Source organism: Meles meles, chromosome 5 (genome assembly GCF_922984935.1).
Source record: "Meles meles chromosome 5, mMelMel3.1 paternal haplotype, whole genome shotgun sequence".
Classification (NCBI taxonomy): Eukaryota; Metazoa; Chordata; class Mammalia; order Carnivora; family Mustelidae; genus Meles; species Meles meles.
The window spans coordinates 150835207-150858997 of NC_060070.1; the positions used below are offsets into that span (position 1 = coordinate 150835207).

The 23791-nt window shown below is 40.0% G+C and overlaps 1 protein-coding gene across 5 annotated transcripts in view; it reads right to left on the reverse strand.

The window, feature by feature from the left end:
* SLC17A1 (solute carrier family 17 member 1) overlaps positions 1-23791 on the reverse strand; it is a 74610-nt gene that overhangs the window by 50170 nt on the left and 649 nt on the right. For all 5 annotated transcript variants that reach the window (XM_046005014.1, XM_046005013.1, XM_046005010.1 and 2 more), the window contains exons 2-9: positions 19041-19213; positions 15085-15318; positions 14913-15000; positions 14497-14583; positions 8870-8988; positions 8585-8746; positions 7489-7621; positions 7251-7398 (exon numbers count right to left, since the gene is read on the reverse strand). In XM_046005014.1, coding sequence (XP_045860970.1) covers positions 7251-7398; positions 7489-7621; positions 8585-8746; positions 8870-8988; positions 14497-14583; positions 14913-15000; positions 15085-15318; positions 19041-19213 — 1144 coding nt within the window. The remainder of the gene's footprint in view (positions 1-7250; positions 7399-7488; positions 7622-8584; positions 8747-8869; positions 8989-14496; positions 14584-14912; positions 15001-15084; positions 15319-19040; positions 19214-23791) is intronic.

Here is a 23791-nt window from a genome sequence, read left to right on the forward strand (position 1 = left end):
CACAGATATAAAGTCAGACACTTGCTGCAGGAAAAGCCAACCTAACGAAATGAGGTTTAAGAGCAGTAACTGTTGATTTCCTGAATTTTGCATCCCTTCTCAAATTCCATTAAAATGTTGAAAAATGATGTGTATGGAGGTAACTTTCTGGTTTCAGTACAAAGTTAGAAAGGTTGGTTTTAACAGTAAAAATGATTCAGAAATTGAGAAAGTGAGAGCCTAGTGGAGTGAAAGCCCGCACAATTAGGAAATCTGTGGATCCAGTTGAGAAAATCAAGGTGATGTTTACTGGTGATAGAAACTGGTTTAGAGTCAATGCAAAAGTGAAGGACTCTGTTCACCCAGTCTCTTCCCACAGCCCCAGAGCTACTGGTCACAGTGATTGCTCCCAGTACATTGATGAGGAAGCTGGGAGCTTAGCGTCCAAGCAACTGTCCGTGGCCAGTCCTGGGTACCCAAACCCAGCTCAGCAGAAAGCAGGGAAACCATGGAGAATGATCAATAGAGTAAGGGTCAAATCCATCAGCCATAGAGAACAAGGAGGTGCCTTTTGGAGAGCAGAATCTCTGTCTTACCAAGAGATTAGTTCTCTCCAGGTGCACGCGGGGGTGGGGAGTCTTTGCCTTTCCTGTTCAACAGATTTTACCATTAAATGTTCTGTTTTCTTTTCTTCCAAGAGTGAGGGTTTTCTGTTTTGTTTTGGTCTGCTCATTTCATTTCCCTAGGTCTATTTTATTCCTGTTCTGTTTTTACCTATTAAGTACGGGAGGTAGTAGTTTGTCTATTAGTTTCTCTGTCCCTTAATCAGAGAGGCATCATGTACGGACTGCATGTTGAACTGTATGGGGTCACGGGGTGGAAATTTGATTTGATTTTTAGGGGGAGCTGGAGTGTGTTCTAATGTATAAAGAAGAACATTTATGGTTATTAGCAATGACAGAGTAGATTGGTACAGAAACCACCAGTTGTCCCCAGAATTTATAGTTCCCCTTTTCATTTTAGCAATAGGACCCCTAAGGTTTTTGTGGGAATTGGGCTACATATGCCTTTTGTGAGCCTCTGTCACATTTGCCTTCATGAACCCCTTTCCCCAGAAAAATATTAAAAGTTATATTTATGACTGTGTATATGTGTGTTGATATACATTTCAGTTTCATCAAAATTGTCAGACTTACTGGCAGGAAGTTGCTCATAATATTCTGTTATTTCTTTTTCATACTCTAAACTTACCATAATACACATCTGTCATTACTGATACTGATAATTTTTCTCTATTTTTCTTTTCTTTCTTTCTTTCTTTCTTTCTTTTTTTTTTTCTTAAAGATTTTATTTATTTGACAGAGATCACAAGTAGGTAGAGAGGCAGGCAAAGAGAAGGGGGAAGGGAGGCTCACTGCCCAGCAGAGAGCCTGACCAGGGCCGTGGGATCATGACCTGAGCCGAAGGCAGAGGCTTAACCCACTGAGCCACCCAGGTGCCCCTATTTTTCTTAACCAGTTTTCATTATTTCATTACTTTTATTAATTTCCAAAGAACCAACTTTTGACATTGATGATTTTATGTATAATTTTTTGTCCTGATCTTCATAATTTGGGGGGGAGGGTTAATTTGCTGTTTTTCTAGCTACTTGAGATAAGAAACACGGTTATTGATTTTAAGACTTAACTGTTTCTCAATACATATGTTTAAAGCTATCCATTTCTCTCTCGGCATGATTTTAAAAGCATTCCATATGCTTTGAAATGTCCTACTTCATCATGATTTAGTCAAAGTATTTTCTAATTCCAATTGTGATTCCTTTGACTTAAGTATTAGTCTCAAAGCAATGGGGGTTATGTATCTTTTGCTTTTGATGGCAACCTTAATTCACTGGGATCAAAGAATATATTCTGAATAATTTCAAGAATTTAAATCCATTGCAGCTTGCTCTGTGACCCAGCGTATCACCAATTTCAACAACTGTCCTATAGGCAAGTGAAAATAACTTAAATCCTCTCCTTGTTGAGTGAAGTGTGGTCTTCCACATATGTCAATTAGGTCAACTCTGTTCATTTTTGTTGCTGTTTTAGTCATCCATATCCTTACTGATTTTGTATACCTGTTTTTGTCCAAGCCATTGAAAGAGGTTATGAAGAGTTCTTCCTACATTGTAAATTTGTCTGGTTCTTTGAATTCTGTCAATTCATAATGAACATTAATTAAAGCTGTGTTATTGGATTCAAACAGATATAATTCTGATATTTTTCTTTCCACCATTATGAATTAACACCCTTTATTTCTAGTGGTATTCCATTTTTTTCAGATACTAATGTAGTTATTTCAGTTTTCTCTTGGTTAATACTTGCTTGGAATGCTTCTTTATATTCTTTCATTGCATCCTTGCTATATCCTCATGTTTAATGTGTGTCTTTTATTTGCAGCATAGAGCAGCATTTCCTTTATTTTTGACTTTGACAATCTTGATACTTAGAGTATTTCATCTATATTAAGTTAATATAATTACTGATATACTTGTGATTATCTGTTCACTACTTTTTGAACTTTTTCATATTCCATTTTTTCTTCTAGATTCATCCATTTTATTTTTCCTTCTATGGTTTCCTTCTATTATTTCAACTGTTCTTTTCGAGCATTGAAGATGTTATAACATGTGCTTTTTACTTAAGTTTATTATACATTGTACTTTTAGTATTTTCTCTATTTCAGAGCTTAGAACATTTTTAAGTTTTTAATATTTTAACATTTCTGTTTATCTCCCTTCTGCTCCTTGCATTATTTCATCCTGTATTTTAGTTCCTTAATGCAATTTGTTTAGATATGCATTTCAACTCACAAGTTACTCTCTGTTGTTTTTACAGATCAATGGTCTCTGTAATTACACACATACTCACCCTCCCTGATTGCTCCACAGTCCTTCTATCATATTCAGATTTCAGTAAGGATTTCTTTTTACCCAAACATTTTCTTTTAGTATCTCTTTTTTTTTTTTTTTAGATTTTATTTATTTATTTGACAGAGAGAAGATCACAAGTAGGCAGAGAGGCAGGCAGAGAGAAAGGAGGAAGCAGGCTCCCTGCGGAGCAGAGAGCCTGATGCGGGGCTCGATCCCAGGATCCTGAGATCATGACCTGAGCCGAAGGCAGCGGCTTAATCCACTGAGCCACCCAGGCGCCCCTCTTTTAGTATCTCTTTTAGTGAAGATCCACTAGTGACAGTTTTTCTGTTTGTCAGAAGACATTTTTATTTTGCTTTGATTTCGAAGAATATTTTCAATATTTCAGGCATAAAATTCTAGGTTGACATTTATTTATATTTTAGCATGTTATAGAGTTCGTATCATTATCTTATGGTTTTCATGGTTTCTGTTGAAAAGTTAGATGTCAGGCTTATTTATTGCTACTTGAAAGTGACATGCCTTTTTGCACTAGTTCCTTTTAAGATTTTTTTCTTTTCTTTGTTTTTTAGCATTCCTACTATATGTGTGTGTGTGTATGTGTGTATAATATATTGTATGTTATATATTAATATGTTATGTATTTTGTATTGTATGTATTTATATATTATATATTATAATTTACATTTCATCGTGTTTTAAAAAATTTACAGAGCTCTGCGTATGGATGGTTTACTGTCTCATTACTTTTGGATTATTTGGGGCGGCTTTCTCTTAAAATATTGCTTATGTTACATTTTATCTTTCTTTTCCTTCTGAGACTCAAGTACAAATTTGTTAGCCTTTTTACTTCATTCCACATTTCTGTTATGCTCTTTTGTGTTTTTTCCTGTGTATTTCAGTTTAGATATTTGTTTATGATATGTCTTTCTATTTACCAATCCTATCTTCTCTTGTGGCTAATTTGTCATTAAACTTATCTATTAAGATCTCAGTTTCAGATATTTTATTTTTTCAGTTCTAGAACTTCTATTTGATTGTTTTTATAGATTCTAATACTGGTCAAGTTATTTATCTTTTCTTCTCATATCTTCAGTTTTTCCCCTGGTTTCTTGGGTATATTAATCGTAGATATTTCAAAGTTTTTCTTTCCTAGTAACGTTAATATCTGTTTCAGTTGTAGGACTATTTTTTCTTTTTCTTTTTTTTTTTAATTTTATTTATTCATTTGACAGAGATCACAAGTAGGCAGAGAGGCAGGCAGAGAGACAGAGAGAGGGAAGCAGGCACCCTGCTGAGCAGAGAGCCCCATGCGGGACTGGATCCCAGGACCCTGAGATCACAACCTGAGCCAAAGGCAGCGGCCTAACCCACTGAGCCACCCAGGTGCCCCTAAATGCATATGACGGTGTTTAAGAGATCTCTATTTCTACCTCCCAGCCTTTCTAGTTTTAGCAATTTTACTACTACTACTATGAAATTTTACTTTCATTCCGTAGTTGGAGAAATAAACAGAATCCTCAGTGTCAATAATCCTGAGTGCCTTGACAATTCCTGTGAAAACCATTATACATCCATAAGTTAGAGCAGTTCTTCTGATCTGAGAGTACGTGGTAACGTTTTATGGTCTAATCCTCATACCATTCAGTCCTCAAACAGTAGGTATGTGATGTGGAGAGTGAAAACAAAGGTTGTTCTAATGCAGAATAATTTTCTGGACAACAATGAGCTCTAAATTGGCTTATCCTTCAGCCCATGGTAAGAGCCCATGCTAAGAGACCTTGTGAAAGTTTAAATAGCCATTAAAGTAGAATTTCAGTTTTATTGACAATCAATTTTTATTGACTTCATATTTTGGCATACTATATTTAGTAGAGCCCAAATAAGATTCTGATGTCTGAACTCTACTATGGAGGGAAATTCCAAGGGTGTACAATCCATCCAATCAGTCAGAAATAATGAAAAGCAGTTAGTCTTTTTTGGAGCCTCGGTTTAAGAATTTCAAGGCAATGACAGGTTCTTCTTAATGCATTACATAACAACTCTTCAGAGTTCTCTGTGCTTTTCTGCTCTTACTGTCCACCAAAGTGATGGCAGCCACTCCATTCTCGGGTCTCTGTCTCACTCAATCTTATTTCTCAAACAATATCTTCACAAAATCACATATATGTTTCTTTTTCCTTCCAGATTTTTTTCCTGCCACCTTTGTTCTGCTCCAACCTGTGTAATCCCTGACAGACTCTTTAGTTCTAACAAAGACTGAATTTCCCTAAGAGGACAAATTAGAAATTTATTCTCTAAGGGAGCTGTCTGTAATAGGCAAGGGAGGTATATAATTAGGAACATGTCTTGCTTGGTCTCTCTCCCATTAATAAATAATAGTTTAAGCAATACAAATAGGTATGGTTGACCTATAACACACATAGGCCCTAAAGATCGAGGATGAACTAACTTAAGAGACTAGGAATTTTTTCCAGTTTGTATCTTAGTGTATTTATTCTCTCTGACTCTACAAAATTACCTGGCTGATAGGGAATTTGGTTCCATCGGGAAGATGCGATTCAGACCAAGCCCTGTATAACTCAAGCCATTGCTGGTTAAGATTATTTCACATCCTACTGACCAGATGCTAGCAAATAGCCCTGTTGATGGAGTGAGTACAGCTAGTCAGCCGTAGAAGCAGACATACGTAGGTGTGAGTACTCAGTGCTTATTACTGTGTAATTTACATAAATTCTTTTCTTGGTCTTTTGCTTCCCCACCCATACTATGTGGGTAATACCTCATTTACACTGGGATATGACAGGCACATAAAAAGTACTCTGTAAATCCTAGCTACTTGTAATTTCCTTTCTCTATTTCTGTACACATTATTTTTTTAAAGATGTGTTCATTTGTTTTAGAGAGAGAGAGCATGAGCAGGAGGGGCAGAGAGAGAGGGAGAGAGAATCTCAAGCAGACTCTGCACTGATCATGGAGCCCCATATGGGCCTCAATCCCAGTACCCTGAGATCATGACCTGAGCCAAAACCAAGAGTCGGATGCTGAACCGATTGTGCCATCCAGGAACCCCTATTTCTGAATACATTCTTGATTTCAAACTGCATATGGCTCAGTTGACACTGTGCTTTCTGTATCAAATAATCCTTATATATTTTGATATAATTCCAAGTAATCAGGATACCTGTGGGCATTTTAAAGGAGGGTCTTGGAACTGAACAAAACAAGTGAACTCATGTCCTCATTACTCTGGCAGTCACCTTGTGTAGATGTAATGGACAAGACTGTAAGAATCAAGATAAGTAGATTATTCATTGTTGATTTCACCTCTCTACCCCACGGCCACTGCTTTGCTAAACTTCAGAGAATTCTGTTCCTACTGGATCCTTGTTCTCCAGGACGACAAGTCCCATAAAGCATAATGTAAACAGTGCCCCCAGAGTTGTGCAAATGGCCAGACTGCTTCCATCTGTCACAAAAAAAAGTATCTTTTTCTTTTTTTAAAGATTATTTATTTGTTTGACAGAGACACAGAGAGAGGGGGAACACAAGCAAGGGAAGTAGGAGAGGGAGAGGCAGGCTTCCTGCCGAGCAGGGAGCCTCATGTGGGCCTCGATCCCAGGATTCTGGGATCATGACCTGAGTCAAAGGCAGAAGCTTAATGACTGAGTCACCCAGGCACCCCACTTAGTGTATCTTTAAAAAAAAAAAGCATCCCAGTAAAATCAAGAGATCTTTCCAGACAGATCTGGATTAAACTCCCAGGTAAGATCCCAAACCAGTGGTAAGATCTTAGGCTGACGAGTATCTGACCCTCAGTTTCCTTAAGTATTACTACCTGGTGGGTTGTCGTGAGGAGTCATAATATATAAACATGCATTCAGTAACAAGGGCAATGGGAAGCAGGTAACCCATATACAGTGTTTGCTATGGGCCAGGCACTGTTCTGTGTACTTGACCTAATTAACTTATTTCACTCTCTAATAACTCTATGAGGTAAGCATTCCCTTATCATTCCCATTTTATAGGTGTGAAACAGGCCCAGAGCAGGTAAGTAATTTGTTTGAGAGTGGTCATGCTGTTATTAAACTGAGCCTTCTGACTTTAGAATTTGTGCTCTGAATCACTGGGCTATATACTATATATATACACACATATATATATATCTGTGTGTGCGTGTATGAGTTGCAAACATTATTATCATTAGGTATGTAATGATTACTTACATTATATGAATGAACTATATTGATGCTACTTCTGGAAGCATTTTGGCTTGCTGGCCATGAACAAGAAATAGTTGGAATCTTAAAACACCCTTGAGAGCTTGGGTACAGGAAAGAGATTTGTAAAACCCTACCTGGGAGCAATATCCAAGCCATTTATGAGTACTCCGGCCATACAAAAGGCTCCTGTTGAACTGGCAAGTATCAGGAAGATGGTAATGCTAGAGAAGCTGAAACTCCAGTAGAGCAGGCACACGCTGAAGAAGGGAGGCAGGAGAAGTCCTGGGGAGTGATTCAGATACCACAATTAGGGGCATCCCAAAGACAGGGCAACGGGCCGCAAGGTGCTTGAACATCCCGGCTGTTCCTTACCTAGTGTGTTGAAGAGTTTCCGGATGGTAACTAAGCCGAGAATATTCCTGGACTGGAAGAAGTCTGTCAGGTGACCTGCTAGGATACCAAAGCTCCAGGCAAACAAACAGGGGATGGCTGACAGCAGCCCGTTCTGGGAAGTAGACATGAGGGTGAGTCTGATAGGTAGAGTCACCCCGACACTGAAATTAAGTGCTGAAAATTTGTAATTGCCATACAAGCAGCCATCAACGTGCAACCTCAGGATTCCCACTTGGGGCCACAGCACCCATAAGAAAGAGGAAAACAGTTCTGGGGTCAGGAAGAGTTGTTAGAGTCTGTCCAGTGTTCTCTTCCTAGTGTCACAGGACCTGAAAGTACTGGAGCATCAGGATCGGGAGACTGTAGTCGGGAATGGGGAAGACAGGCCCTGGGCATGATGGTAGAGCTAGTAAATGGCCATTGCAGACATTCGTATGGTGCTTGTTTGTCCCATTGCTCTTAACCCTTTCAAACCATCCATGATCTCACAGAGGATAACACTGAATCAGAGAGCTCCTGGCCCTGAGGCTGGATTACTGGAGGTTGGCTAAGGCATGGCACTTTGGGCATTCCATTTCTTATAGGGGTCTTTCTGGTTATTACGGCCTTGAACATAAGGTTCAGGGAAGAGTGGTTTTCCAAGTCGGACAAGCAATGAGAGTGCCCGTCCTTTCAAAGCAAAACCTGAGTCATGGGTTCTCAACTCAGGACTTGTTGCCTTATCCCAGGAAATAGATTGGTTGTGAGCTGGGAAGGATGTCATGGAAGGATCCCAGTCTCTGTAGGGAATGATGGTGTTAAACCTTAACTAATACTAATTAGAGTGATCATGCAGTGAATGGGAGGTAGGGAACCTGTGGGAACATGAGTGTGTCTGTTGTGGAAGGGCCAGATACAGTGCCTGCACCCTTTGTTCTGGGAAATCTTAATGTAAGAATTGGAGACAGTGAGTCTCCAGGTACAGAATGTCAGCTAAACAGTGTAGGGGCGAGCAAGAGCTAGGATTAGAGTCATAAGAAACAAAGAAATGAGAGAGTCCTTCATAAAGTTAAAAGGAGAACACAGGTTGACTTACTTCTTTTATATTCACACGAAGCTTGGAGTTGATAAATGTTGGAGTGTACAAAACCATGATGTTATTTGTCCAGTGAAAAGCAAAGGAACCTAAAGCAATGGCCCAGACTGGGAGAGACTTAATCATAGCTTTGATTGGCAGAGACTGTGTCCTTGAGCTGACCTGGAAGCAAAACAAAAACAAAAAACAAAACCCTTCAACTGTTAGCACATTAAGACAAGTGGGAACACGGTTTCATTCGTCACAGAATCTGGGAGATACCACAGTGGAGCATCTGTGTTCTACCTGCTGGTTGAGGGAGGACAAGATGTATTCCTTCTCACTGATGCTTATACATGGGTGGTCCTTTGGGTCGTCATAGAACAGAACAAACCAGAGAAGACTTAGGGCACAGCCACAAGCACCTATCAAAGCAGGACAGTTAGAATCGAAATTGCTTCTGTCTGTAGTAAGTCTCTTTCCCAAACTGGCATTTGTCATTATCGGTCAGAGAACCTGGACCTCCTCTTCTTTAGAACTTTGCAACAAGGCTTATGTTTTTGAAAGTCCTCTCTGGATCTGCAGCTGCCTCTGCTTACAGTGCGAGTTTTGGAGAGAGCATGGGAAGCCCTCTAGCCTCTCCTGATCGAGCCTCTGTATCCCTGCAGTCATCATAGTGGGACTCCCTGCTCTTAGGCCTTCATCTCTTTAGTTTCCCAATGTGTTTCCACCATGAGAATGTGGCACAGCCGAGCCCTCACAGGGCTTGACAATCACCTACCTTTGAGAGTTACGTCTTGGCCATGCTCTTAAGATTCAGCCCAGACTGGAGGGATTATACAAGTCCTCTGGGAGGAATCATGTGTTAGGACCAGGGAGTATGTACTACCCAGTCAGTCTTCTGGAAATGCATTCATTCATTTGACAAATATTAAATGCTCATGACGTTCCATTCGCTATTTTACATACTGGGGATGTAGCAATGAATAAAACACAAAAATTCTGTCTTCAGAGAGTTTACTTTCTAGTGGATGAGAAAGGGATGATGAAAAGTAAATAAGTAAAAGGTATTAAATGTCAGTGGTAAGAGCTATGGAGAGACGTTATGGGGGCGGGGGTGGCGTGGGGAGTGTCATGCTCAGTAAAGGCTGGGGCATGGATATGGGGCAAGGACATTCCAGACAGAGCAGAGAGTGCAGAAGGCCTAGGGCATGAGGCCAGTGTGACTGGAGAGGGAACAAGGGGATGGCGGGAAAGGTTGAGGATGAGAGGTGATAGGATCAGACCATGTGGAAACCTGGAACCACTGTAAGATCTTAGACTTTTACAACACTCTTTTAAACAGCATTAGAAGGATATTTCTACTGTATACTGTTTCCATGTCATTCTGTGACCTGAGTACCCAGTCCCAAGGCAAAACGTAAATGGAGAGAAGTGACTATCTAGTAAATACATGTGTAATATGTACATTTCAATATATTACTTCAGTTGACTCAGGAACTCATGTGGGACTGTTAGCTCTTTTCCAAAATGAGAATACGGATGTTCAGAAAGGTCCCATCCTTGCCCCGGGACACACAGTTAATAAGTGGTAATTGACACTTAGCATGAATTATATTTTTAGGGCTGGAGTACAGTCCTTGAGGAGCAGCCTAGGACAGAGCTTTGAAGAAAGACAAGAGTTAATGGAAGTAGAAGAGGATGAGTTTGCAAAAGACTGAGACAGAATGGCCAGAAGAACAGGGTCCACGGCAGGGATGGAGGCGTAGGCGCCACTGGTGTTAGCTGCGATTGAGAGCTCAGGTCAAACGTGGACCGCAGAACTTCCGTCTGGTGTATGGGGATGGAGGTTCGGCCAGCTCTAACACTTATGAGGCCTAGGGCCAAGACGAGACATGAAAATCCACATGAATGTTTAAGTTACAGATTTATTAAGAAACTTAAAGTATGTCTTCTTATCCTATGTTGACAAAAATGTAACTTCAAAATGACCTGGAGAGAAACTTCTGGTTTCTGACCCAGCATGTAAGGAACTGGATAGTCATCCCTCCCATCCTCGTGATAAAGATGTGGAACAAAGTAAAAATCAATAACTCTTCTTTGATCCGTGAGAAAATTGAGGTCGTAGGGCAAATTACTGTACCTAAAATTGGAGAGACAGACAGGTGGATACAGAGAATCACAACTTCCTGGAACAGAAGCCCAGAAGCAAAAAAATGCATGGGAAAAAGTACCAGGGTAAGAAAGCCGGGGAATTGATTAATCCTGGAAATTAAGCCGTAGGCTGTATGGACAAGTTTGAGAGTTAAAAAAATCTGGGGTGGGGGGAATCCTGGAGGGATCCTCATACTTTTGAGAGTTCTGCCTTCAGGGGACCTAGCCAGATTCTCACACTGAAGATCAGACAAAAATTCTTACATCCTTTTAGCAGGAAAAAGGAAAAGTGGCTGTTGTGAATTATGCCTAGAGCATTCTGTTCTTAACAAAGCCTGCTATGAAGGGAAACTACCAGAGTCTAACCAGCTTAAGTGAAAGGAAATACTCAACTGCTACTCCCTCCAGCTTCCTGTCTTACCTAATGGGGAGAACACTGGGAAGGACTTCTGAAGGTGAAGCCCAAAGGCACAGGCTCACCAAGACTGAGAGTAACCATAAGACTATAGAACACTGTCTTCCCCACAATCACCTTACCACCACATCAGCAGTTTCCCTGTATAAAAATGGGAATACAAATGGAAAAACTGCATGTGTCAAACCTTATTTAAGAATACTATTAAAAAAAAAGAGTAAATTGTAATCTCTGAAACTAGAGCTATAACAGACAATAAGAAATGCCTAATCCCTAGCAAAACCAGATAAACATAAAACCTCACATTGAAAGACTATTTCCGTTCCTCTTATCCAGTACATCTTATGGAGCTTTCAACAACAAAAAATCACAAGGCGGGGCGCCTGGGTGGCTCAGTGGGTTAAGCCTCTGCCTTCAGCTCAGGTCATGATTTCAGGGTCCTGGGATCGAGCCCCGCATCGGGCTCTCTGCTCAGCAGGGAGCCTGCTTCCCCTCTCTCTCTCACTGCCTACTTGTGATCTCTCTCTCTCTGTCAAATAAAATCTTTAAAAAAAAATCACAAGGCTTCCTAAAAGACAAAAAAATATAGTTTGAAGATAGCAAGCACTGGGACCGATTCAGAAATGGTGGAGATGTTGGAATTATCAAATCAAGAATTTAAAACAACCATGATTATATTGCTAAGAGCTCTTATAGAAGAAGGGGACAACACACAAGAATATATGATTTATGTAAGCAGACAAACTCTAAGAAGAAAATCAACAGGAAATGCTAGAAATGAAAAACACTAACCTAGAAATGAAAAATGCCTTTAATGAGCTCATCAATAGACTAGGCATGGCCAAGGAAGGAATTGTTGAGCTTGAAGAAATGTCTGTAGAAAATTCCAAAACTGAATTGCAAAGAAAAAGAATAAAAATGACAGGTATCCAAGAATTATAGGACAATTACAAAAGGTATAATATATACATATGACACTATAAGGAGAAGAAAGAGAAAGAACAGGAGAAATATTTGAAGGATTAATTAGAGTCTTCCAAAATTAATGATAGACACCAAACCACAGAGACAGGAAGCTCAAGAGAATACCAAAAGGGTAAATACAAAAAAATTTACACCAAGGCATATTATATTCAAACTACAGAAAATCTAAGACAAATTTTTTTTAAAGAAACCTGAGAAAGAATGAGGTTTAAAATTAGAATTCTTAGATTCCACTGGTCACAAATCCCTGGTCACTGTGGTCTGAGGCTTGACCTTCTGTTCCTACCCAGATCTGTTCCCACACCATAAGAAGTTTCACTTGGTTATTTGTTGAAATTCTTGCCTTCCCCATCATTCTCCATTTACATCTGCAAGCAGTTTTGCCTGCCTTTCGTTGGCCATGTCTAAATTCAGTGGATGTGCCGAAGAGTACTGAGAAGTCTGAAAAGCCATTGTGGTTTTTGAGCTAAAAATTTTGCAAGTGATGACTAAGAGTGATGGACATGGGCTCTGGACAGTGTATAATCTTGACCCCACAGACCACACAGAGGGCCTGGCTGGAGGGGGCCAAGAATGGGCTTATTGTGGAATCAGGGCAGCTCTGAGGGAAGCCACAAATGATCTTGTCAAGAGGTATCTCGATGATGGGACACATAGGTGACTCAGTCAGTTGAACGTCTGCCTTCAGCTCAGGTCATGATCCCAGGGTCCTGGGATCAAGTCCCACGTCAGACTCCTTGCTCAGAGAGCAGTCTGCTTTTCCCTCTGCCTGCTGCTCCCCCTGTTTGTGCTCTCTCTCACATACTCACAAATAAATAAGTGTCTCAATGGCAGAATGGGTCAGACACAAGTCGGAAGTTGAGAGGTCTGGAAGGGTGGGGTAGTAGGTAAGGACAGGATGAGCAGTAATTTCTACTGTTCAAAAAGAGGTGGCATGAGAGAGAAGGCAGGCAAAAGGGAACCATTTTTGAGATTTGAGGAGACTAGAGAAGTTTTGAGAAGTTCGAAATAGTCTTTGTGGAGGGAAGCTTAGCAGCCTGGACAGCTGTTTTAAGCACAAATGTGAGTTTATGATCCCATTTGCTCTTCTGGAAGTTTTTCTCCAGCAATTAGAAGCTTCTTGAAGGCAGACATTATTTTTTTCTTTAAAGTGGTGTGGATTTAGATTTATTTATTATTATTATTTATTGAGAAGAATAAAAGATTGAGAAGAACCTTCAGATGGAGCAAAACCATTTTGTTTTCCTCTTGCCTCTGCCACAAACCGGGGCTGGCCATTTGGCCTCTGTGGGCATGGTGTGGTGCCTCATGGAGACTTGTGGAGGCAGATGCCGAAATCCCTAACCTGCTACCCTATAAGCCTTTCCCCCATTCCAGCGCCTCCATTTGAAGCAGTTCATGGGAAAGCTGCTGACTCAGGACAACGCATAGTGCCTCTCTCTGAGCTTCCTGGAGCCACTCAGGAGAACAGCAAATGACATATGTCACTGTGCACATCTTTATGACATTGGAATATGAATATGCCATGAGTGTTGGAGGTCATCCAACCTCTGGTCAGCGCTGATGGGCAGCATTAATTATCGAGCTTGTCTTTCAAGGAGCGCAAACCTCAGCTCCCTGTTATTTCTCTGATTACTTTTAATTTTGTAATACAGAACAGGTGTGCATTTTTCTTCTATGCATGCTCTTTTTCCCAGGCGAGATAGTCCCAATTCTTGTGGCCCCCTTCCTGGTACAGGGTTTGGGTACTGTCACTATACTCATTATCACTTACTACTGATAACTAATTTAGTGATGAAAAGCAATGGCATTTGGAGGACTTGAGTCATGTTTCCACATTATGGCTTTGCCAATTGCTTGCAGTTTGCATTGGGTGTCTTCTGTTTGTCCCTCTAGACCCACTGTTCACGCTTCTGTATCCTGCTGTGGTCACAGATGGCGGGCTTGAAGGAACATCCCCAGGTCCTTATGCTTTCTGCTTTCTAGATTGATTTGGCAAGCAGCCCGAGAAGAAGGTTAAGGAAGAGAGTTGAGTGAGATTGGGGGGTCTTCCCTGACATATCTCCTTTGTAGCATTGCTTCAGTCTGTATGCTCCTTTTTATGAACAATAGTGGCTCATCCCTTTTCCCAAGGGCTTCCTATAAGGGGTATGGATCTCTAGTACCTACATGATAAACTTGCAGAGGTTATGTACAATATAACAGATACATAGTTCTGCTTGTAATGTGAAATTCATGAATGTTGCCTTCTCTCTTTCTTTCAATGAGGTTCATGATTTTAAATGCCATTAGCTTTATATAAATTATTACCTGATAGTTTTTACTTTTAATTTTGTTTCAATTCTGAATAATGACTGGGATGTTATAGAAAGAGACTTACCAAAAATGTAGAAGGCCATGGGCCAGCCCAGGGATTGGCAGATGAATCCAGTCACAAGCAGAACAATGAAGGACCCCAGCAGAACTCCTAATCAGAGGACACAAAGAATACCCCTAAGGAACACAGGCATCTGAGAATAGAAATAACGTAGCCTCACGGTAGCAATAAACAATTTCCAGTGAAATCATTCGTAAAGCAGAAAAAAATGAAATATTCTTTCCTTTTTTTTTCTGTTGTTTGAGATAAAGAAGGCTTTTCTTCATTCTAGACAGTTTCCATAACTTTAAAGCAAGGATGCTGGAAGATGGTTCCCAAAGCCCTGGACACTTCAAAACACACATCTTTTACAGGTCAAGGAGAACATGACAGAATGGCATGGCAGCAGGATTCAAACACTCTAGGCCTTACGTCATTACCTGATAGACTCAGGGAGGTGAGTCGGCCTCGTTCCAAGGGAGGAGCCCACTTGACCCACATGACATGCTGAGCTATGGATACCGACCCCTGCAATCAGAACGATTGGAATATCTGATTTCTGATACTTTCTGTGAATTTAAACCCTGTTCAGTATTTGCATTATCTGAATACCTGGGCTGCTCCTTGGACTACCCGGCATGCCAGGATGAAAGCTTCCCCACCTTCAGCTGCCATTGGCATTAACAGGCTAAGCAGAGAGCTGAGGAGGAGTGCAAAGCCAATCATTTTCTTGATGGAGTATTTTTCAGACAAGTATCCAACAGGAATTTGAGTGATGAGTGCACCATAGAAGGTGGAACTGAAGATGAAGCCCTGGATTTGGGGGTTCCAGTTATACACGGGGTTCTGAAAGAAACAAGGAGACACGTGGAGCCACTCTGCGTCCTGTGAGTTACTGCGATGGAGATGCGGGGGACCTACTCTACTGGCCCACTGGGCGGAAAGGAGCTCCCCTCTGCCTCATTCTCATCATGGGATCCTTGCTGTTCCTTCGACACATCTTTTCCTGTGTGTACTGTCATGTAACAGTGGCGTCTTCAACTATAATGCAAAGTCCTTGCCATTGAGAGCACCCTCTGTGGCCCCAGGGCAGAATGGACACTTAGTGCTTTTTCCTGAACACCAGGTCATCAGCCCTTCTGCAGAGCACTACACCCACCGCAGTCATGAACGCCCTCTTGCCTTTTCTCATCCTCTTACTCCTCCAGTAAGTTAACCTCATCCACAAAACAACATTCCCCACATCCAGACTACTCCCAGAGAGAGGAAACAGTGACAGATCAAATCACAAAAAGGTGGTCATGGGCTGAACCGGAAATGGTTGGATGAAACAGTGAAGGGAGAAGACCATTTCTCTCTTTTTTTTTTGGCTTGGTGCCTCTTCTTTTCTAAAATGTTCTAAATGTCTTTTTTCCCATAATCCTTCCCTGAGTTCTGCCAGCTCGCTTGTCTTCATTTGTCTGTGGCCAGAGCATAGCCTCCTGTTGCCTGACCACCTTGGCTTTGAGCTGCTGTACGTTCTTCCCTGTGGTGACTCCTTCCGTAACTATAATTGCTTCACTAGCTTTTAGGTTTCTTTTGTAATTTCAGGTTACAATTTAGATCTGCCCTTTGGAAAGAGTTTTCTGGTGAGTCTTTGTATTGGGGAATAATTACATGATATATTTTCTCATTTTTTTCATCCAGTGCCTTTGCATGGCAGCAGAGAGAATTCCTTTTCTGTGACTCACATTTGAAGGAGATCAATTTCCCTGCATTACAGAGGGAAGTTCTATAGGACCTCCACAGCTCAAGCTCCCTCTTTTTCTATGGTGAAGGATTCAGTACATGGCCCCTGGAGTAGATATTTCTCTAGAACATGGTTCTCAATATTGAAACCAAAGCATTGGAATAGTACAAATATTTAAAGAATATAATTCAAGAGAAAATTCAGAATAAAAGTTTAAAAATTTTTTGAGAGACAAGTGACACAGTAAACTTCATATTTAATCTTTATAACGTTATAAAGCATACAACTTGATAAATTTTAATTTTGTGTATGCTCACAAAACCATGACCACAATCAAGGCAATGATGCATTATCCACCTCCAGTAGTTGCCTTACTTCTTTTAGAATTCCTCCCTCCTGCGTTTCTCCCACCACTGATCTGCCTGTCGCTATGACAGCATTTTCATTTTCTGGAAGTTTTGTATAAATGGAGTCATGCACTATGTATATAGCTTATTCCACTCAATGTACTTATCTTGAGTTTCATCCATGTTGTTCTGTGTGTCACTAGTACATTTCTGTTTAGTGCTAAGTCATACTCTGTTTTATGGAGGTGCCGTAGTTGGTGCATTCATCTATCTATTGATGAACATATTTATTGGTTTCAGCTCAGGTCTGATCTCAGGGTTGTGGGATCAAGTCCCCCATGGGGCTCTGCACTCAGCAAGCAGTCTACCTGAGTTTCTCTCTCCCCTCTTCTTCCGCCCTGTCCCACCGTGCTCTATCTCTGAAATAAATAAGAATCTTTATAAAAAATAAGTAAAACTAGGGGCACCTGGGTGGCTCAGTGGGTTAAAGCCTCTGCCTTCTGCTCGGGTCATGATCCCAGGGTCCTGGGATCAAGCCCCATATTGGACTCTGGTTCATCGGGAAGCCTGCCTCCCCTCACCCCCTGCCTGCCTCTCTACCTATTTGTGATCTCTGTCAAATAAATAAATAAATAAATATTAAAAAAATAAGTAAAAATAAAGTGATTATTGAGGGGTACTTGGATGGCGCAGCCAGTTAAGTGTCCAGCTCTTGATTTAGGATCATGATTTAGCTCATGCTCTCAGGTTCGTGAGATTGAGGCCTGCGTTGGGTTTCATGTGGGGTGTGGAGCCTGCTTAAGATTCTCTTTCCTTCTCTCCCTTTGCCTCTCCCCTCCACCTGCTCACAGACTCTCTCTCTCTAAAATAAATAAAGTTGATACAGTTGGATTAAAATCTGCCATCTTTAAACATTTCTTTTAGAGCATACCTGTTGGCAGTAAATTACCTCAGTTTTTATTTGTCTGAAATAATCTTTATTGGTAATTTCATTGGATATAAAATTCTAACTTGGCAGATTCTTTTTCTTTCAACACTTGAGTGTTTTCTGTCTCTTCTAATTTGAATGGTTTCTGATAAGTCTTCTGTAATTCTTACTTTTGTTAGATGTTTTCCCCTCTGGCTTCATTCAGGATATTCTCTTTGTTTTGGTTTTCTGCAACATAAATATGTATGTCTGCTTGGTTTTTCTTGTTGTTAATTGGTTATCTTCTAGTGTCCTGTTTGATGTTCTCTGAGCTTCTTGGATTTGTGGTTTGGTTGTTTACCGGTAATTTTGGAAAGTTCTCAGCCATTAATTTTTCAGATATTAACTTCCTGCCACTCTCTCTTTCGTTTCTGGTATTCTAGCTAATTAAATGTTATGCTCCCCCCTTTTAAAAAAGATGTATTTGAGAGAGAGAGAGAGTGGGCGAAGGGCAAAGGGAGTGGGAGAGAATCTCAGGCAGACTCCCTACTGAGTGTAGAACCTGACATGGGGCCAAATTTCATGACTGGGAGATCATGACCTGAGCCAAAAGCAGGAGTCTGATGCTTAACCAACTGAGCCACCCAGGTGCCCCTATACCTGTTGATATTCTCCACAGTTCTGGCATATTCTCTTAAGTTTCCCTCCCGACTCCTCCATTCTCTTTCATTTCAGCCTGAGAAGTTTCTATTGACCCATATTAAAGTTCATTGATTGTTCCCTCAGCTATGTTAAGAGTACTTAGGAGCTTGTCAAGGCATTCTTTATGTTACAGTTGCCTTGATTTCTGTTTCTTTTTTATTCATTCTCATAGCCTCCATCTCTACTGACACTACCCATCTGGTGTTATGTGTTGCCAACTTTTTCCATTAGAGCCTTAACATATTGATTATAGTTATTTTAAATTCCATGTATGGGAATTCCTACATATGTGTCATATCTAAGCCTGGTTTTGTTGATGATGAAAAAAAATTAAGGCGCCATACATTGCATATAAAGTGTTATTTTTAATGTAAAAATGGTGAAAATAAACTGCTTATGTTTGCCTCTGCATTTATTACAGAACATGGGAAAAGTAGAGTGAAAAAATATTCTTCCCATTCATTTCCATTTTTTTCCTGTTCTACATCTTCTGATAAATAACAGCTCATTACCTTCCAGTGTAAATATACCACATACTCAAAAACTTTTAAAGAAACAATATGTCTTTACTTCCACTCTGGTTTGAAATGCTTTCTCTTTTTTTCTCTTATCCAAGCTCCTTAATTCTAGGAACCCTGATGCTTGGTTTTTATTCTTCTTCACATAGAAGGATTCACATAACAAAGCCCTTCACAAATATTAAGGCATGCTGTAATCATGGGGCATGTTTAGTTAGGTTACTACTAGCAAGGTAGATAAAGACTTGAACTTCTTTTTCTAATGATTACTATCACGTCAATTATGGTAACATTCGATTGCCACACAAATCGACTAGCAAGAGAGGATTTTAAACTTGTGACTATGGATAATATTTTTTATATACCTTACTGTGATCCAGATGTTCCTCTGTGGTGGTGTTGGCCAAACCATGAGCATCTGTGCTGTTCACCATGACTACCATTGTGAGGCTCAGACACATGCGCTGTGCGGTTATTATGACATTGCAGAAATGCAAGAGGAGAGATAATCCGTAGCGGAAGGAACAAAAACTTGGAACTAAGAAGTAAAATGAAGTGTCCTTTGTTAACACAGCTGAGATAAAACCATACAGCAGCTTCAGGAAGGGCACTCAGAAATTTGGAACCATATGTATAATACATATTATATATGTATGGAACCATATATATACAGAATCAGTTATATATATCATATATTTTTTCAAGTATAGCTGACATATAGTATTATGTTATGGAACCCTAGGTATTTAAGTTTTTTATTATTAAATTTAAAATTTCATTGTACTTAATAGCATTTAAGAAATTATGATACATAAGAAGCTATGTGGTTGTTATAATAGTCTCATACCTTCCTTCCATATTATCCCAGCAAGAATGTCTCAGAAAATTAAACCAGTCCTCATTAATGGGACTACTTACAAGTACTCTGGGTTAGTCTTGGAAGTAAGTCCCCTTAATAACAACAAAGACTTTCTTCAAGGAAACTGTTTCATTCTCTAAATTTGTATCAATATGTATGAATAGTCATAGAAGCACATTGCAGACGAAAATTACATTTAAAAGAAATGTAATTACTTTTTGAGATAGTTTCAAGCTAGAATAATGAGCATAGTGTTTGTGTAAGACCAAACAAATTCATCAGTGGAAGAGAGTAGGAGGGCCAGAAACAGATGCAAAGACATGGTCAAAACGCTTTTGAATAAAGGCACTAAATGCAATATAGCGGAGGAAAATAAAGTCTTTTTTAACAAATGGCATTTTCCCAAGAGCAATAGCAACATAGGTCTACAAAAAGACTTGTACCAAAATGTTTATAGCAGCTTTATTCAAAATAGCTGAATGGTTAGAATGAACCGTATTATAGTAATACAATGGACATTACTAAAAAATGTAAAGGAAGTACACAGCAATCGGATGACTATCAACAAAAATATGCTCAGCATGGGCACCTGGGTGGCTCAGTGGGTTAAAAAGTCTCTGCCTTTGGCTCAGGTCATGATCCAAGGGTGCGGGGATCAAGCCCCGAATCAGGCTCTCTGCTCAGCAGGAAGCCTGCTTCCTCCTCTCTCTCTGCCTGCTTCTCTGCCTACTTGTGATCGCTGTCTGTCAAATAAATAAAATCTTTTTAAAAAAATGCTTAGTTTAAGAAGCTAGATACCAAAAAAAAAAAGTGCATACTAGAGAGATCTATTTTTATGACTTTTAAAAACAGGCGAAATTAATTTGTGTGGTTTGATACAGCAGTTCCCTCAAGGCAAGAGAAGCAGAAAGAACCTAATGGAACTGTAATGTAGTGTTCTAAGAGTGGTGCTCACAAGTCTATGCATTTGTCAGAACTCATTTAAGGGTACACCTGAGATCTGTGATTTTATTGTATGTAATGATACTTCGATAAATCTTTAAAACATATTGAGAAACTATGATCATGTATCAGATTGGCATAGATCCAAAAACACGTTTGTTGACCAGCCGCAAAGAGGAGAAGAGAGAAGTTACATTGTTACAACCCAGTGGAGGGTAATAGGGTAATTTGGTGTCTCTTTAGTTACATTTTTTGTTTGCCTGTTGTTGGTATAAAGACATGGATTAGGCTTTTAAAGATAGATACTATATCCAGCCAGCTAGCCAAAAGTTCCTATTTCTTAAAAATACATCTGTTGATTTGGGGGAAGTTGTCTATGTTGGGAATATGCAAATAATGACGATTTTATTTCTTCTTTTGGTACCCTCGGATTTTTAAATTTCATGTTCTCCTTTGAGCAGAACCACCAGTGTATTGTTGGTTGCACCAGGCATCCCTGGATTTTCTACCAGTGTTCCTGATATATAAGGAGTGATTCTAATGTTTGTACATTTCAGATAATACTTTGTTGAAGGTTCTGTTGTAGATGGGCTTTACAAAATGTGTTCATTTTCTGTTGTGTAAAAAAGATTTTTTTATGCAAACATAATGGCTTAAAACAACACCCATTTATTAACTCATAGTTTTGTAGGTCAGAAGTTTTTGCATAGTGTTTAGCATGGTATGGTTGAGTTTTCTGCTCAAGGTCTCAACAGCTAAAACTCAAGGGTTCAGTCCAGATGAGTTCTCAGCTGAAGACTCTCAGCAAGGATCCATTTCCATTCTCATTTAGGTTCTTGGAAGAACTCAATTTTCTATGGATGCAGAATGGAGGTTGCTGACTCCCTGCCAGCTGTCAGCTGCTTACTGTTCCAAGAGGCTTCGTGTGACTTGTCACATGGCCTCCTCCAGCTCCAAAACCAGCCAGGAAGAATCTGTCTTAACATTGAACTTTCTCACACTGAGTCTCTCTAACTGCTTGGTCTTTGACCTCTAGACCCAGATTTAAGGGAGGGGTTATTTCCTGGACAATTTCCCTATTTTAAGACCAGCTGATTTGGGACCCTACCTAAATCTGATTAATCTCTGGAGGTAGCGCCTAGCTTAGTGTTTGTTTGAATAACTAGTGAAGTTGGGATTCTGGCTACCATGGCCCACTCTCCAGTCCTTAAAGATTCATATTCACCCACATGCAAAACACACTCACCCCCTTCCAGGGTTCCTTGAAAGTCTCATCTTATAATACAGTATCAGCTCAACTCTGTCTCCTCCTCAAAATCTCATTAGCTTAAAGTCACAAATCTTAATCATCTAAATGATCCAAAACAGATGTAAAGGAGGGTCACACTGGAGCATGATATTTCTGTATCTGTGGACTTGTGAAAGGAGAGGCAAGCTCTTTGCCCCCAGTGGTCTTGCCATACAGAGGTGGGACAGGCATTGGGTCATTGTTGCAGAAGTTCCAGTTCCAAAAGGGGGAGAGGGAGAGTAAGAGGCTGTAGCTGACTCATAGAGTTTTGAAGGTCACCTAGACAAATGTTGGATATACTGCTAAGAGGATTTACACTAATGCCTGGAAAATTCATTTTCTGGACTGATCTCTTTGTAACAGATAAAAATATTAGATGAAATATATTCAAAATAAAATATTTCAGGACGCCCGTGTGGCTCAGTTGGTGAAGCATGTGACTCTTGATTTCAGCTGAGGTCATGATCTCAGGGTCAAGAGATAGAGCCCTGTGTTGGCTCTATACTGGGCACGGAACCTGCTTGAGATTCTCGTCCTTCCCCTCTGCCTGCCCCCAACTAAAAATCAATCAGTCAAGTAAGTAATTTCATTAAAAGTATGGATGATCTGCTAGGAAAAATGAAATATTCAGGCCAAGTGTGTGGTGGGGGTGGGCTCCTAAAGGCATAAACTGATCAATGAAGACAGATTTTTCTCTGAAGACATTTGATACCAGCGTTTTTAAAAAAATTTATTGTTCTTGTTTTCTGCCTCCCAGGGCACAGAGACAACAGGAGTCAAATGCCAAGACCCTGGCAATGGGAGGGTCTAGTAAGAGACGCTCTTCTCAGACAGTTAGATGCCAAAGACCCACTGGCTCAATGAGGGGCTGTGGAAACTTGCCTGCGGTGAATGAGCCCTGGAGTTCAGTGGAGGGAAGAAAGCAATTCAGTCATCAGCCTGTCCTTCCTTTGGCTTGCAGCCTAAAACTCACTGTCCCTGGGCCATCAGAAAAAACGTCTCCAACCACACGCGTACGCACACACACTGAGGATGGCTTGCTCCAAAGCTGATTAAAAGGAAAGTGAATGGACATGGAAAACTAATGGAAAATAGTCCCTGGAAGAGAGAGAGAGAGAAAAATAAAAGTCCTTCTAGAGGAGGGAGGCAGTCCACAGCATGTGCAGAGAAGGACTTGATGTCATTGTCAGGGATTGCCTTTTGAGTTCATGTACTCGTCTCCTTTGCATTGCTCCAGGAAGAACATGAATTAATTCTAAATAAGCCTTGAGTTAAAAAGTAAACCAAGAGAAATTCCAAAGTGCATGGGATGAGCAACACTAAGATGCTGTGTGTCCAACTCATGGACAGTTAGAGCCAAAGGTATACCCTGAGGGTGTTTATCAAAAAAGAACAAAGAATTCAAAGACAGAAAATTAACAAAGGAAAAAACCCAAAGAACCGAAAAGGAAGGAAATGGTAAGAAAAAGGGCAGAAATCAATGATATATGCATATCAGTTTATATGCTTTATATGTTTAAATGTTTTGTATATCTGTATATAAGTTTGAATGTAGGTTAAATGAACAATAGAAAACTATCTAAATCACTAAATATAAAAAAAATACAAGAAGAAATTTAGAAGTTCATAGACCACTCATCTTTACATAATTGAAAAAGAACATAATTCATTGCCCACTCTCTCTCCTTAGATTGTGTTCCCCTGGACATATACATAACTCTAAGACAATAGTGCTAATTTCTTATTGCCCTTCCCTTGCCCTGCTCAAGATAAACTGTGTGGTTAAAAAAAGTTTTCAGGATATGCAAGTGTTGCTGTCCAAGGGTGCAATGACTTCAGAATATTCATCCTGCCCAGCTTCCATCTGGGCATTTGTCTCTTTCTCTTCGAGATGCAACAAAAATTGTGCACCTCTTTCTGATATTCTCCACCAAGTGATTCAACTGACAAATATATAAGAATCAAAATAACTTAGTGAATTCTTTGTATTTGGGCTTTTTCTAATGGAAAAAGAGTAGGACTAATTT